The 13,007-nt window shown below is 37.8% G+C and overlaps 1 protein-coding gene across 3 annotated transcripts in view; it reads right to left on the bottom strand.

The window, feature by feature from the left end:
* The window catches only part of GPR156 (G protein-coupled receptor 156), a 93,959-nt gene that overhangs the window by 20,886 nt on the left and 60,066 nt on the right, over positions 1 to 13,007 (bottom strand). For 2 of the 3 annotated variants that reach the window (XM_004278535.3, XM_033403312.2), the window contains exons 4-5: positions 4,362 to 4,497; positions 4,032 to 4,142 (exon numbers count right to left, since the gene is read on the bottom strand). In XM_004278535.3, the coding sequence (XP_004278583.1) occupies positions 4,032 to 4,142; positions 4,362 to 4,497 (247 nt within the window). The remainder of the gene's footprint in view (positions 1 to 4,031; positions 4,143 to 4,361; positions 4,498 to 13,007) is intronic. The other variant, XM_033403311.2, reaches the window with a different exon arrangement.

Raw genomic sequence — 13,007 nt, 5'->3', positions numbered from 1 at the left:
AACTTCATAGAAAAATATATGATTGATATTTACTATTTAAATATCTTTAAAACATAACTGATTGTTTAAACAAAAATTAATAACAATTGTGTGGGGCTTGTAACATATGTAAAAGTAAAAACAACACAAAGATTGGAGAGTGGGGAACTGGAAGCACACTATTGTAAATGAAATACTTATGCCATAAGTAAATGCCAATTATATAATTATACACAAACTCTTCCAGAAATTGAATTGGAGGGAATATTCCCAATTCATTCTACAAGGCTGCCATTACCCTGTTAGAAAACCAGAAAAAGATTTTATAAGAAAAGAAAGCTGCAGAGCAACATACCTTAAGAACATGAACACAAACATTGTAAACAAAATTTTATGAAAATGAATCCAACAATATAAGAGGGTAATACATAATGACCAAGTGGAGTTTGTTTCAGGAATGCAAGGTTGGTTTGAGATCCTAAAATCATTTAATGTAATTCACCATATGAGCAAGCTAAAAATGAAAAATCATACGATTAACAGATACAGAAAATACATTTGACAAAACCCAACATTAATTCTTTATAGACTCCCAGTAAAATAGGAATAGAAGGGAACTTCCACAGTTAGATAAAGGGCATCTATGATAAAACTACAGCTAACATCATTCTTAGTTTTGACTAAGATAGGATGTTTTCCCCATATGATCAAGAACAACTCAAGGATGTCTGCTCTCAGCACTTCTATTGAACACTGTACTGGTGTTTCTAGCCAGTGACATCATACAAGATTGAAAAGAAAATTTCTTTTACAGAAAATATGAACTATATAGAAAATCTGATGGAATCTGCACAAAAGCTACTAGAACTAATAAGTAGTTTTGCAAGATTGCAGCATGTAAGATCAGCTTACAAAAATCAATTGTATTTCTATATATTAGCAACAAAAAATTGGAAAGTGAAATAAAAACAGTAACATGTATAATTGCATAAAAAATAAAATACTTAGGAATAAATCTGATAAAAGATATGAAAGACCTCCACTGAAAACTACAAAAAAATTGCTGACAGAAATTAGAAAAGACCTAAATATACGAAGAATTATACTGTGTTCATGGGTTAAAAGACACAACATTGTTAAGAAATCAGGTCTCCACAATTTGATCTGCAGATTCAACACAACCTCAATCAAAATCTCAGCAAAAAATTCGCAGAAATTGGCAAACTGATTAAAAAATTCATATGGAAATTCAAAGGACCTAGAATAGCCAAAACAACACTGAAAGAGAAGAACTAATACTCCTTGACTCAAGATTTAACATAGGACTTCCCTGGTGGCACAGTGGTCAAGAATCCGCCTGCCAATGCAGGGGACACAGGTTTGAGCCCTGGTCTAGGAAGATCCCACATGCCACAGAGCAACTAAGCCCGTGCGCCACAACTACTGAGCCCGCGTGCCACAACTATTGAAGCCCATGCACCTAGAGCCTGTGCTCCGCAACAAGAGAAGCCACCGCAATGAGAAGCCTACGCACCACAATGAAGAGTAGCCCCCTCTTGCCACAACTACAGAAAGCCCATGCGTAGCAATGAAGACCCAACACAGCCAAAAATAAATTAAAAAAAAAAAAGATTTAACATAAAGCTACAGTAATATGGTATTGGTGTCAAAATAAACAATGACATCAATGAAACAGATTCAACAAAGGTGAAAAGGTAATTCAGTGAAGAAGGGACACTCTTTTCAACAAATGGTGTCAGAACAATTGGACATCCATATATAAAAAATGAACTTCAATCCACAGATCACATCATATTTCAAAACTAACTCAAAATAAATCATAGACCTAAATGTAAAAACAAAAACTCTTAAAACGTCTAGAAGTAAACATAGGAGAAAAACTTTTGGGGCCTTGGGTTAGGCAAAAGTTTCTTAGATCTGATACCAAAAACATGATCCATTAAAGAACAAAGTAGTAAACTGGACTTCATCAGAATTAGAAACATCTTCTTTGTGAAAGACATTCTTAAGTGAATGAGAAGTCACAAACTGGAAGAAAATCTTTGTTTGATAAAGGACTGTATCTGGAATATAAAAAGAACCCTCAAAACGCAATAATAAGAAAACAAACAATTAAATTAAAAAATAGGTGAGAGATTTGAGGAGATACTTCACCAAAGAAGGTATATGGATGGCAAATAAGCATGTAAAAAGATGCTCAACACTGAATCAGGGAAATGCGAATTAAAACACAATGAGAATCTACCATACATACCTATTAGAATGATCAACGTGAAAATGACCAACCAAGTCTAATGTTGGGAAGGATGTGGAGGAAAGGGACTCATACACTTTTGGTGGGAATGTAAAATGGTACAACCACTTTGGAAAACAGTCATGCAATTTCTTTAAAAGGTAAACATATACCTACCATATGATCCAATCATTCTACGCTTAGGTTTTTTTTTTTTTTTTTTTTTTTTTTGCGGTACGCAGGCCTCTTACTGCTGGGCCTCTCGCGTTGTGGAGCACAGGCTCCGGACGCGCAGGCTCAGCGGCCATGGCTCACGGGCCCAGCCGCTCCGCGGCATGTGGGATCTTCCCGGACCGGGGCACGGACCCATGTCCCCTGCATTGGCAGGGGGACTCTCAACCACTGTGCCACCAGGGAAGCCCCTAGGCTTAGGTTTTTGACCAAGAGAAATGAAAGCATATGTCTACACAAAGATTTGTACACAAACATTCATAGCAGTTTTATTTTTAATAGCCCCAAACTGGAAACAAACCCAAACATCCATCAATAGGTGAATGTATAAACCAACTGTAGTTACATCTACACATTGGAAAATTACTTAGCAATAAAAAGAAAAGAACCACTGATGCAAGTAACAACATAGATGAATCTCAAAATAATTATGCCAAGTAAAGAGAGATAAAAAAATACATACTATATAATTCCATTTATATAAAATTCTGGAAAATGCAAACTAATCTATAGTAACAGAAAGCAGGTCAATGGTTGCCTGGGGACAGGAACAGGGGATGTAAGAATTGGACAGGAGAGGGAGATGACAAGGGTGCATGAGGAAACTTGTAGATAATATCCCACATTTCACAGTGTATACATATGTCAAAACATATCAAACAGTAAATATGTGCAGTTCATTGGATGTCAATTATACCTCAATTAAGCTATTTTTAAAAAAAGGAATTAGTGTTCTAGAGGGATGAATGAACTTACTGTCCTTTAGACAAACTTTTTCATATGTATGGTTACTCACAGTGGAGCTTTTGATAAATATTTAATAATTTAATAATGTTAAATTTAATAATTTAATAATGTTTGCTAAAAAAAAAAAGTCCTGTCAGTCCAGAGAAGTAAACTCCAACTGAGTAATATGTTAGGTCTGGGCAGGGCCTACATAGACAAAGCGTTTGATGATCAGGCTTTGAGGTGTGGGCAGCTCTATCAGGAAACCTGATAAAATGGGGGAATGTGGTTAGGATGACACCTGATGTCAGGCACATGTAGGTGGTCTGGCTGCCACATAGCTTCTAGGGTTGATTCTGACTGCTGAAATGGGTATGCTCTTCCTTGCTCACTGCTCCAGGCTCATCCTTCTTAGTGCAGAGAATGGCCTTCTTAAATGGAAAAGAATCAGGCTCCAGAGAGGGAAATAACTGCTTATCTGCTATAGCTTCTCTGTAATCACTCTCCCTCTGTCCACTTTCAGCTCACACCTGTGCCAAGCAACAGCCTCTCTGGGCATCTTGCTCTCCCTCAAACTGGTGCCAGATATGGGCCAGCTCACACATCCCCCAGAGCAGTACCGGGGCCTGGGGTGCATATGAAGCAGGACCTTTGTTTAAAGACCTATATCCCAATAGCACTGACACCGGCCATGTGACTCCAAGGTTTGAAGTAAGGAGCAGGAACTTCAGGTCATCATAAAAGGGCCAGACCCAGTAATCTGGCACAAGTTTCTCTAGCTTTTAACCAGTAGTAGAGCTGCTGTCTGTGATCAAGCACTGTGTACTTGTTGCCTACTCACCACTCTCTTGTCTGGAACCCTCTGGGTAAACACCTTGTAGAGTCGCCAGCTCTTTCCCAGAATGGGGCCAAACACAAGGGAGGTCCCAATGCACAACATGGACAGTCTTACCTATAGGCGGAAAGGGACAGAAGCAAGAGGCAGGGGAGAATCCTTTGTGGTTCTCCATACATTCTGATCTGTAAAGCCTCAGTCCACAGAGGACCTGGGGCAGAAAGTGGACCTCACTGACTCAGCGTTCCAGGGATTGCCTCTGAAAGTGCCCACAGCAAGGATAAATGTAACCACCACCCGCATCATATTCAAAACAAAATTGAAGACTTCACCTACCTGAATGAGAGTTTCCATTGACCTTCCTGCTAAAGCACCTTGATGGTGAATCCCAAAGAGGTAAGCGCTACTGTAAGTCAGACAACTGCCCAATAAGGTCACAATGTTCAGATTGGGACTGGACATCTTCACAATCCTATAGGAAACCAGGAAGAAAGATACCTACAGTCATGTCATTTGCCCTGGGAGTGGGCCAGAATAATCTCCAATGCAGCCTCAGAGTAAAAGGCCATAGGGAAGAAACCACTTTACAAATCTGTGAAAAATTTAAATAAAAATTTTTAAAAATTAAATAAATATGACTTATTTAAATTTATTTTCAAAAAGAACTAAATTCTGGTATTTCTTGCTTGTATAACTCCAAGTCTTTTAAAAGAAGGTCACTTCCTAAAAACAGGTGGTATCAGAGAAGAGTTAGCATTTTTCCATGAAGTTTATGGTTGCTAAGAGACTGCTCTATGCAGCCTAGTGAATAAATAACTAGCAGGTAGATACCTAAAGAGATACAGTTTGGAGCCTTTAAAAATGCGTTGTAAGGTAAACTACTATTTGAAAAAAAACAGACAAAGATACCACAAAAAAAGAAAATTACAGGCCAATATCACTAATAAACATAGACGCAAAAATCCTCAACAAAACATTAGCAAATCGAATCCATCAATACTTTAAAAGGATCATACACCATGATCAAGGGGGATTTATCCCAGGGATTTTTCAATATCCGCAAATCCATCAGTGTGATACACCACACCAACAAACTGAAGAATAAAAACCATACGATCATCTTAATAGATGCAGAAAAAGCTTTTAATAAAATTCAACAGCGATTTATGATAAAAACTCTCCAGAAAGTGGGCATAGAGGGAACCTACCTCAACATAATAAAGGCCATATATGACAAACCCACAGCTAACATCATACTCAGGGGTGAAAAGCTGAAAGCATTTCCTCTAAGATCAGACAAGGATGGCCACTCTCACCACTTTTATTCAACATACTTTTGGAAGTCCTAGCCACAGCAATCAGAGAAGAAAAACAAATAAAAGGAATCCAAGTTGGAAAAGAAGAAATAAAACTGTCACTGTTTGCAGATGACATGTTACTCCACATAGAAAATCCTAAAGATACTACCAGAAAACTACTAGAGCTCATCAATGATTTTGGTAAAGTTGCAGGATACAGAATTAATACACAGAAATCTATTACATTTCTATACACTAACAATGAAAGATAAGAAAGAAAAATTAAGGAAACAATCCCATTTACCACTGCATCAAAAAGAATAAAATATCTAGGAATAAGCCTACCTAAGGAGGCAAAAGACATGTACTCCAAAAACTATAAGACACTGATGAAAGAAATCAAAGATGACACAAACAGACAGAAAGATGTACTGTGTTCTTGGACTGGCAGAATCAATATTGTCAAAATGACTATACTACCCAAGGCAATCTACAGATTTAATGCAATCCCTATCAAATCACCAATGGCATTTTTCACAGAACTAGAAATTTTTTTTTTAAATTTGTATGGAAACACGAAAGACCCTGAATAGCCAAAGCAATCTTGAGAAAGAAAAACGGAGCTGCAGGAATCAGGATCCCTGACTTTAGACCATACTACAAAGCTATGGTCCTCAAAACAGTATGATACTGGCACAAAAACAGAAATATAGATCAATGGGACAGGATAGAAAGCTCAGAAATAAACCCACACTCATATGGTCAATTAATGACATGACAGAGGAGGCAAGAATATACAATGGATATACACCCTCTTCAATGGGTGATGCTAGGAAAACTGTACAGCTACATGTAAAAGAATGAAATTAGAACATTCTCTAACACCATACACAAAAATAAACTCAAAATGGTTTAAGACCTAAATGTAAAACCAAATATCATAAAACTCCTCAAGGAAAACATAGAACACTCTTTGACTTAAATCACAGCAATATCTTTTTCCATCCGTCTCCTAGAGTAATGGAAATAAAAAGAAAAAGAAACAAATGGGATCAAATTAAACTTAAATGGTTTTTCACAACAAAGGAAACCATAAACAAAACAAAAAAGACAACCTACAGAATGGGAGGAAATATTTGCACATGATACGACCAACAAGGGATTAATCTCCAAACTATACAAATACCTCATACGGATCAATAACAACAACAACAACAAAAACCAAACAACATAATCAAAAAATGGGCAGAAGATCTAAATAGACATTTCTCTACAGAAGACATACAGATGGCCAAAAGGCACATGAAAAGATGCTCAACATCGCTAATTATTAGAGAAATGCAAATCAAACTACAATGAGGTTATCACCTCACACCAGTCAGAACAGCTATCATCAAAAAGTCTACAAATAACAAATGCTGGAGAGGGTATGGAGAAAAAGGAACCCTCCTACAGTTGTTGAGAATGTAAATTGATACAGCCACTATGGAGAACAGTATGGAGGTTCCTTAAAAAACTAAAAATAGAGCTACCATAAGATCCTACAACACCACTCCTGGGCATATACCTGGAGAAAACCATAATTTGAAAAGATACATGCACCCCAGTGCTCACTGCAGCACTATTTACAATAGCCAGGACATGGAAGCAACCTAAATTTCCATTGGCAGGTGAATGGATAAAGAAGATGTGGTATGTATATACGATGGAATGTTAGTCAGCCATAGAAAAGAATGAAGTAATGCCATTTGCAGCAACATGGCTGGACCTAGATTATCATACTAAGTGAAGTAAACCAGACAGAGAAAGACAAATATCATATGATATCACTTATATATGGAATCCAATTAAAAATGATGCAAACGAACTTATACACAAAACAGAAATAGACCCACAGACATAGAAAACAAATTTATGGTTACCAAAAGGGAAAGGTGGGGAGGGATGAATTAGGAGTTTGGGATTAGCATATACATACTACTATATATAAAACATAACCAACAAGGACCTACTGTATAGCATAGAGATCTATACTCAATATTTTGTGATAACCTATAAGGGAAAAGAATCTGGAAAAGAATATATATAATACATATATTAATATATACATGTATGTATAACTGAATCACTTTGCTGTACACCTGAAACTAACACAACATTGTAAATCAACTATACTTCAATAAAAAAATAAAATTAAAAAATAAAATAAAATGAGCTGTAAGGTAAACTACTTTTTGACAAAACTTTGGGGAATTTTTCATCCACTATTTACTTTATTTGACATGTAAATTGTTTTCCTCTCTCTGTTTGACCAAGAGAGGAAGAGAAAGCAGGGATTGAAAGCAGGAAATTTGGGAAGGGTTGTTTCTTAAGTGATTTTTAAATGAGGTTATAGAGCACTTTGAAGATTATAGGGAAATGTGGACAATCACGGTCTGACACAAATCCTGGGCACCAGTAGAGGCCTGGGACAAGGTAGAAATGTGTGAATTGGTTAACTTAAGGAGAAAAGCAGGTTTACATTGGACTGTGATTGATAACAATTAAGAAATAAAAATAACTAGTAACAGTTAAGAAGTAATGTAACTGTACTTAAGAGTTTTAGTCTAAATAGTGTATTCTGCATAAATGCAATATTTATACAACTAGTCATTTGGTAATTATATATTTATTTTTTTCTTAAACTCACCTACATTTTCTTTAATTAATTAATTAATTATGGCTGCATTGGGTCTTTGTTGCTACGTGAGGGCTTTTTCTAGCTGCGGCAAGTGGGGGCTACTCTTCATTGTGGCATGTGGGCTCCTCATCGTGGTGGCTTCTCTTGTTGTGGAGCATGGGCTCTAGGCGTGCGGGTTTCAGTAGTTTTGGCACACGAGCTCAGTAGTTGTGGCTCGCAGGCTCTAGAGCGCAGGCTCAGTAGTTGTGGTGCACGAGCTTAGCTGCTCCACGGGATCTAAGGGAAGATGTGGGATCTTCCTGGACCAGGGCTCAAACCCGTGTCCCCTGCACTGGCAGGCGGATTCTTAACCACTGCGCCACCAGGGAAGTTCCCTATATGTTTATTTTTAAATAGTAACAAAGGGGGAAAGCATTCTTATCTATGTACCTGGATTACCTGGCTGACCACCTTAAAGGCCAGAGCGAAGGCAAAACCAGCTACTTAGTACAGCCTACTTTAAAGACAGGCAATGTACCTAGGAGGCATTAAACAAACAGTTTGGCAGTGCTGTACTTAGAACCATCACAACCACCATAGGCCCAGCTTGATTACTTCATAGCCGGCAACATAATTACGTCCACACATACAAGAACACCAAACCTCTGCCTGCGACTCAGGCCCCAAGTACAGTCACCGTAAGCCAATGAGTCCAGCTGAGCCTTACCTAGTCTTGGAGCAAAAATCTTGATTTTTTTCTCTTCCTCTAAAAGTGAGAACAACTGCCTTGTAAAATGGGGATAATAATAATACACGCTCCCCTCCTGCCCAAACCAAAGAGTTGTGAGGATTCAAAGGGGCAATGTAGCCAAGTGTGTGGCACAGGGCCCAGCATGTAGCAAGCATGTTGCAAGCATGTTGCCAACACAACTGATGATACTGTTAACCTCATCATCTTCCAGGCTTTAGAAACCTGGTAATCACCTTTTCCCTCTTCCTTTTCCTTCTCCACCTCTACCCAATCAATTGCCAATTTCTTTCACTTGTTATTTCAAAATCTCTCTGAGCTATCCCTCACTCTCCATTCCTGCTACCACATTTATCCAGGATACAGTCGTGTTAGGAGAAATGGGACTGGAGTCGGTATGAGATGGGAATCCTGGCTCAGCCAGTCACAGCTGTGTGACTTTCATCGCCTCATTTAACTAGTCTAGGTTCCTGCTTCCTCATTTGTGAAATGAAGATAATATCTTCTTTTGTATCCACCCACAGGGTACTGTGAGGATCAAATGAGGTGTGTGCTAAAACTCTTTGAATACTCTAATGCGATGCAAAAATGTTAGTCTTTAGATTTTTTGGTGTAAGCTTCAGCTCTCTGTAACACCAGTTTTTCCCTGTCCTAATACATCTTGCGTATTACTTTCACACTTATTTTCTTAAAATACCACCTTCATCACTTACCAAGAGAGCTACATGTATAAAGAACAATTTTCTATTGTTTACCTTAAGTCTCCTGTATCCCCATTTAAGATTTAGCCCTATCCTACCTATCCACTTCTTCCTTCAGGATTGCTTCCTCAGTCATCATGTCTTCAAACTGTGGGCTTAGCGTAATCTTCCCTAGTTTCTTTGTCTCTTCCCATAAGAAGGGGGAATATGTGCTGAATATTGACTACCAAAATAACAATGATTATCAGCAGCTTCGCAAAGCATTTGTTAAGAAAAGTATACATTAGAGAGACCAGTGCTGACACTGATTTAGAAAAGAGGGCACCGCTGAGCAGGACTGGCCACTCAGTGCAGCCAGAAGCTTGGGCGGTGGTAAAACCACTGGGTGGGATCCTGCAGGACCAAGAACTGAGGCTTTTCTTCCCCGTGGCCTCTCACAAGCTCCTAGGCATCAGCTATGAATATCTGATGATGAGGTTCTCACCAAGCAAATGCCCAGTTTCACGGCCACACGTCTGTGTTGTCTAGATCACTGATGGGTAGGTTTCTTTCTTAACTCCTCTCTGGACCATTTTATTTGAACACCACTGTACAGTCAGGTCTCCTTTGTGTAATTCAGTACTGCATGAATCCTGATTTAGAATTCCTCCCCCTCCTGATTTAGTTAGGAGGAACTCAATTTAGTTTTTTTAAAAAACAAAATATACATTACATAGTCTTCACATCTCAGAAGTTGATGCAAATTAATTTTCAAATGGACATGTTATGGACTTATATATGTATGTTTTGATATTTTTCCTAAACAATGATACTGAAAACTTGCCTCAGAAAAAAAATGAATAGAAGATGATTTACCTATTGTGTTTGGCCAAGTTAACACCTGGGAAGTCACTGAAAGGTGAATCATCTCCAATTCAGCAGGTGAATTATGTAAGTCTGGAGAATGTCTTTGCTACTTTGATAGGAATTCAACCACCTATATCATTTATATTTTTCTATTGAACTAAAAGATGAAGACTGCATATGCTGAATATTTTAATAACCACAAACATAATTTCTACAAGGGAAGAAGATTTAAATATTATCTACTTATAAATAGCTAGGCCCATCTAGATTACTTGTGTTTCATTTATGAAGAGACAAAAAGCCCAGACTGGGTTACTGACAGTCAGAAACAAGGTGGCATTTTTTTTTAAAAAAGGATTTTATAGCTACCTCATTATCTTTTTTACTTCATTTACTGATTGGCAATATAAGGCAAGGGTTTTCTTGATTTCTCTCTTCTCAAGTAAGGTTTCAGTACATAGAGATAAATATCCATCTATATCTGCAGAACCTATATAAACCTGTATTATCATTTCGAAGTCTTTAATGAATTCAGATGCATAAATGACATCTAACAGTATGATGTTTTAAAAATCTTTACCAAATATCAGTTTCTGAACTTGGTCTTTCATTATACTTGGAGTTATAGAGACACTGGTATCCTGTTGTTTCTTCTTAATGATGTTAAGGACAGAGTTTGGAAACATAGCCTGTGAATGGGGCTGAGGGTACTTCTTGGCTTGCTGTTACTATTAGAAAACTTTCCTAAAATGTCACAGGGCCATGCTTTCTAAAATGCTACATGAGTCGATATAAATAGTATCATTGAGCTTTAAACATATCTAAAAACATACCCAAAAAGCTTTTTAATAAAACAATTAAGATTAAATTGTGAAATTTATTGAATTTCTTGTTCAGTCCACTGTTTTTGATCCACGCTACAATGGGATTATAAATCTAACTCATCTGGATATGTTCCAGTTTTATCATAATTTTGTCTGGTGTGTTTCAGCAAATGTGATCATTTATCATTTTGCTTATTTCTAATGTATTAAGTTCAATTCAAATTCTGAACACCTCAAACTAATATTTGTGTGACCTGTAGCTATTTATATTCAAACTCTGTATTTTAAGGGTGAGAGCAGCCTGGCGCTGCTTCTTCCTCTCCTGCCTGGGCCACCATCCTAGGAGACTGTCCTAGGAGATTTCATTAACCTTTCAACTTCCAGAGTTTAAATTCTTTAATCATAACAACTTCACTTTATTCCACTTTCAGACACCCTGGGTCACACCCTGGGTCTTATGATCATTCAGAATGGTTCCACTTCAGAAAATTTAAACGCCAATATCTCTGATTTCAATGCATCCAAAATTTAACTCCTGGTCTCCCCCCTCAACCTGTTCTTACATCCTTCCTCAGTTCAGATAATGGCAACTTCATCTTTATATTTGCTTGGACCAAAAATCGTGGAGTCATACTTGACTCTAGCTCACCTCCCACATCCAATCTGTCATGAAATCCTATTGGCTCTATCCTTAAAACACATCCAGAATCCAACTACTTCTCACCACCTCTGCTGCCATCCCCCTGATCAAAGTCTGACTTTGCATTTCTCATTTGGATTATTACACTAGCCTCCTAACTGGTCTCCCTGCTTCTACTCTGGACCCTCCCGACTTCTATTTTCAACATAGCAGCCACAGTGATCATGTCACTTCTCTGCTCAGAACCTTGCAATGGCTTTCTATCTCACTCGAAAAAAGCCAAAGTCTTTACCAGGGTCTACAGTGCTTACACATTTGGTGCCCGTTATCTCTCTACCTCATTTCCTACTTCTTCCCCTTGCCCACTCCACTCCACACACCTCCTTGCTATTTCATGAAAACACCAGGTGCTCTCACACTTCAAGGCTTTAAAGTGGCTGTGCTCCCTGCCTGGAATATTTTAATTCAAATATGTGCATGGTTCATTCCCTCTCTCCCTTCATATCTTTATTCAAATGTTACCCTCTCAACCAGGGCTATGATGACAATCCCACTTAAAATCACACTCTTCCACTAGATACTAAATCCTTATTACTCCACACTATTCTCTCTATCCCCATCCCACCATAGTACTTATTACCTCTAACATGTTACATAATTTACATATTTATTATTCTTGTTGTTTATTGTCTTCTCCTGCCAATTAGAATTGTTCATGATGTACTCCCAGCACTATAACACTACCTCACATATTAAAATCACTCAATAAATTTTGCTGTACAGCAGAAACTAACACAACATTGTAAAGCAACTATACTCCAATAAAAATTAATTGAAAAAATCACCCAATAAATACTTGATGAATGAATGAATGAGTCTCCTATCCTCAGCCCTCTACTCTCATAGGCTTACATCTAATACACTTGCCCACTGACAACATCCAGACCTTCAGTTCCTTGGTTCTTTAGCTTTCTCACAGTCTCTCTTCCTTCCTCTACTCAATTTCAAACCTCTGGTTGGTTATTGGGACTGTTCTCTCAACAACACCCAATCCCCTTTCCAAACAGGCCCTTTTGTTGCACCTGCTCGACAAAACTCGCATCAAAAGTTCAATCCATTGATGTTACTCAGCCATAAAAAGAATGAAATATTGCCATTTGCAGCAACGTGGGTGGACCTAGAGATTATCATACTAAGTGAAGTAAGTCAGACAGAGAAAGACAAATATCATATGATAACATATGTGGAATCCAAAAAAATAATACA

The sequence above is a fragment of the Orcinus orca genome, chromosome 5 (genome assembly GCF_937001465.1).
Source record: "Orcinus orca chromosome 5, mOrcOrc1.1, whole genome shotgun sequence".
NCBI lineage: Eukaryota > Metazoa > Chordata > Mammalia > Artiodactyla > Delphinidae > Orcinus > Orcinus orca.
This window is presented reverse-complemented; position numbering and strand designations above follow the sequence as displayed.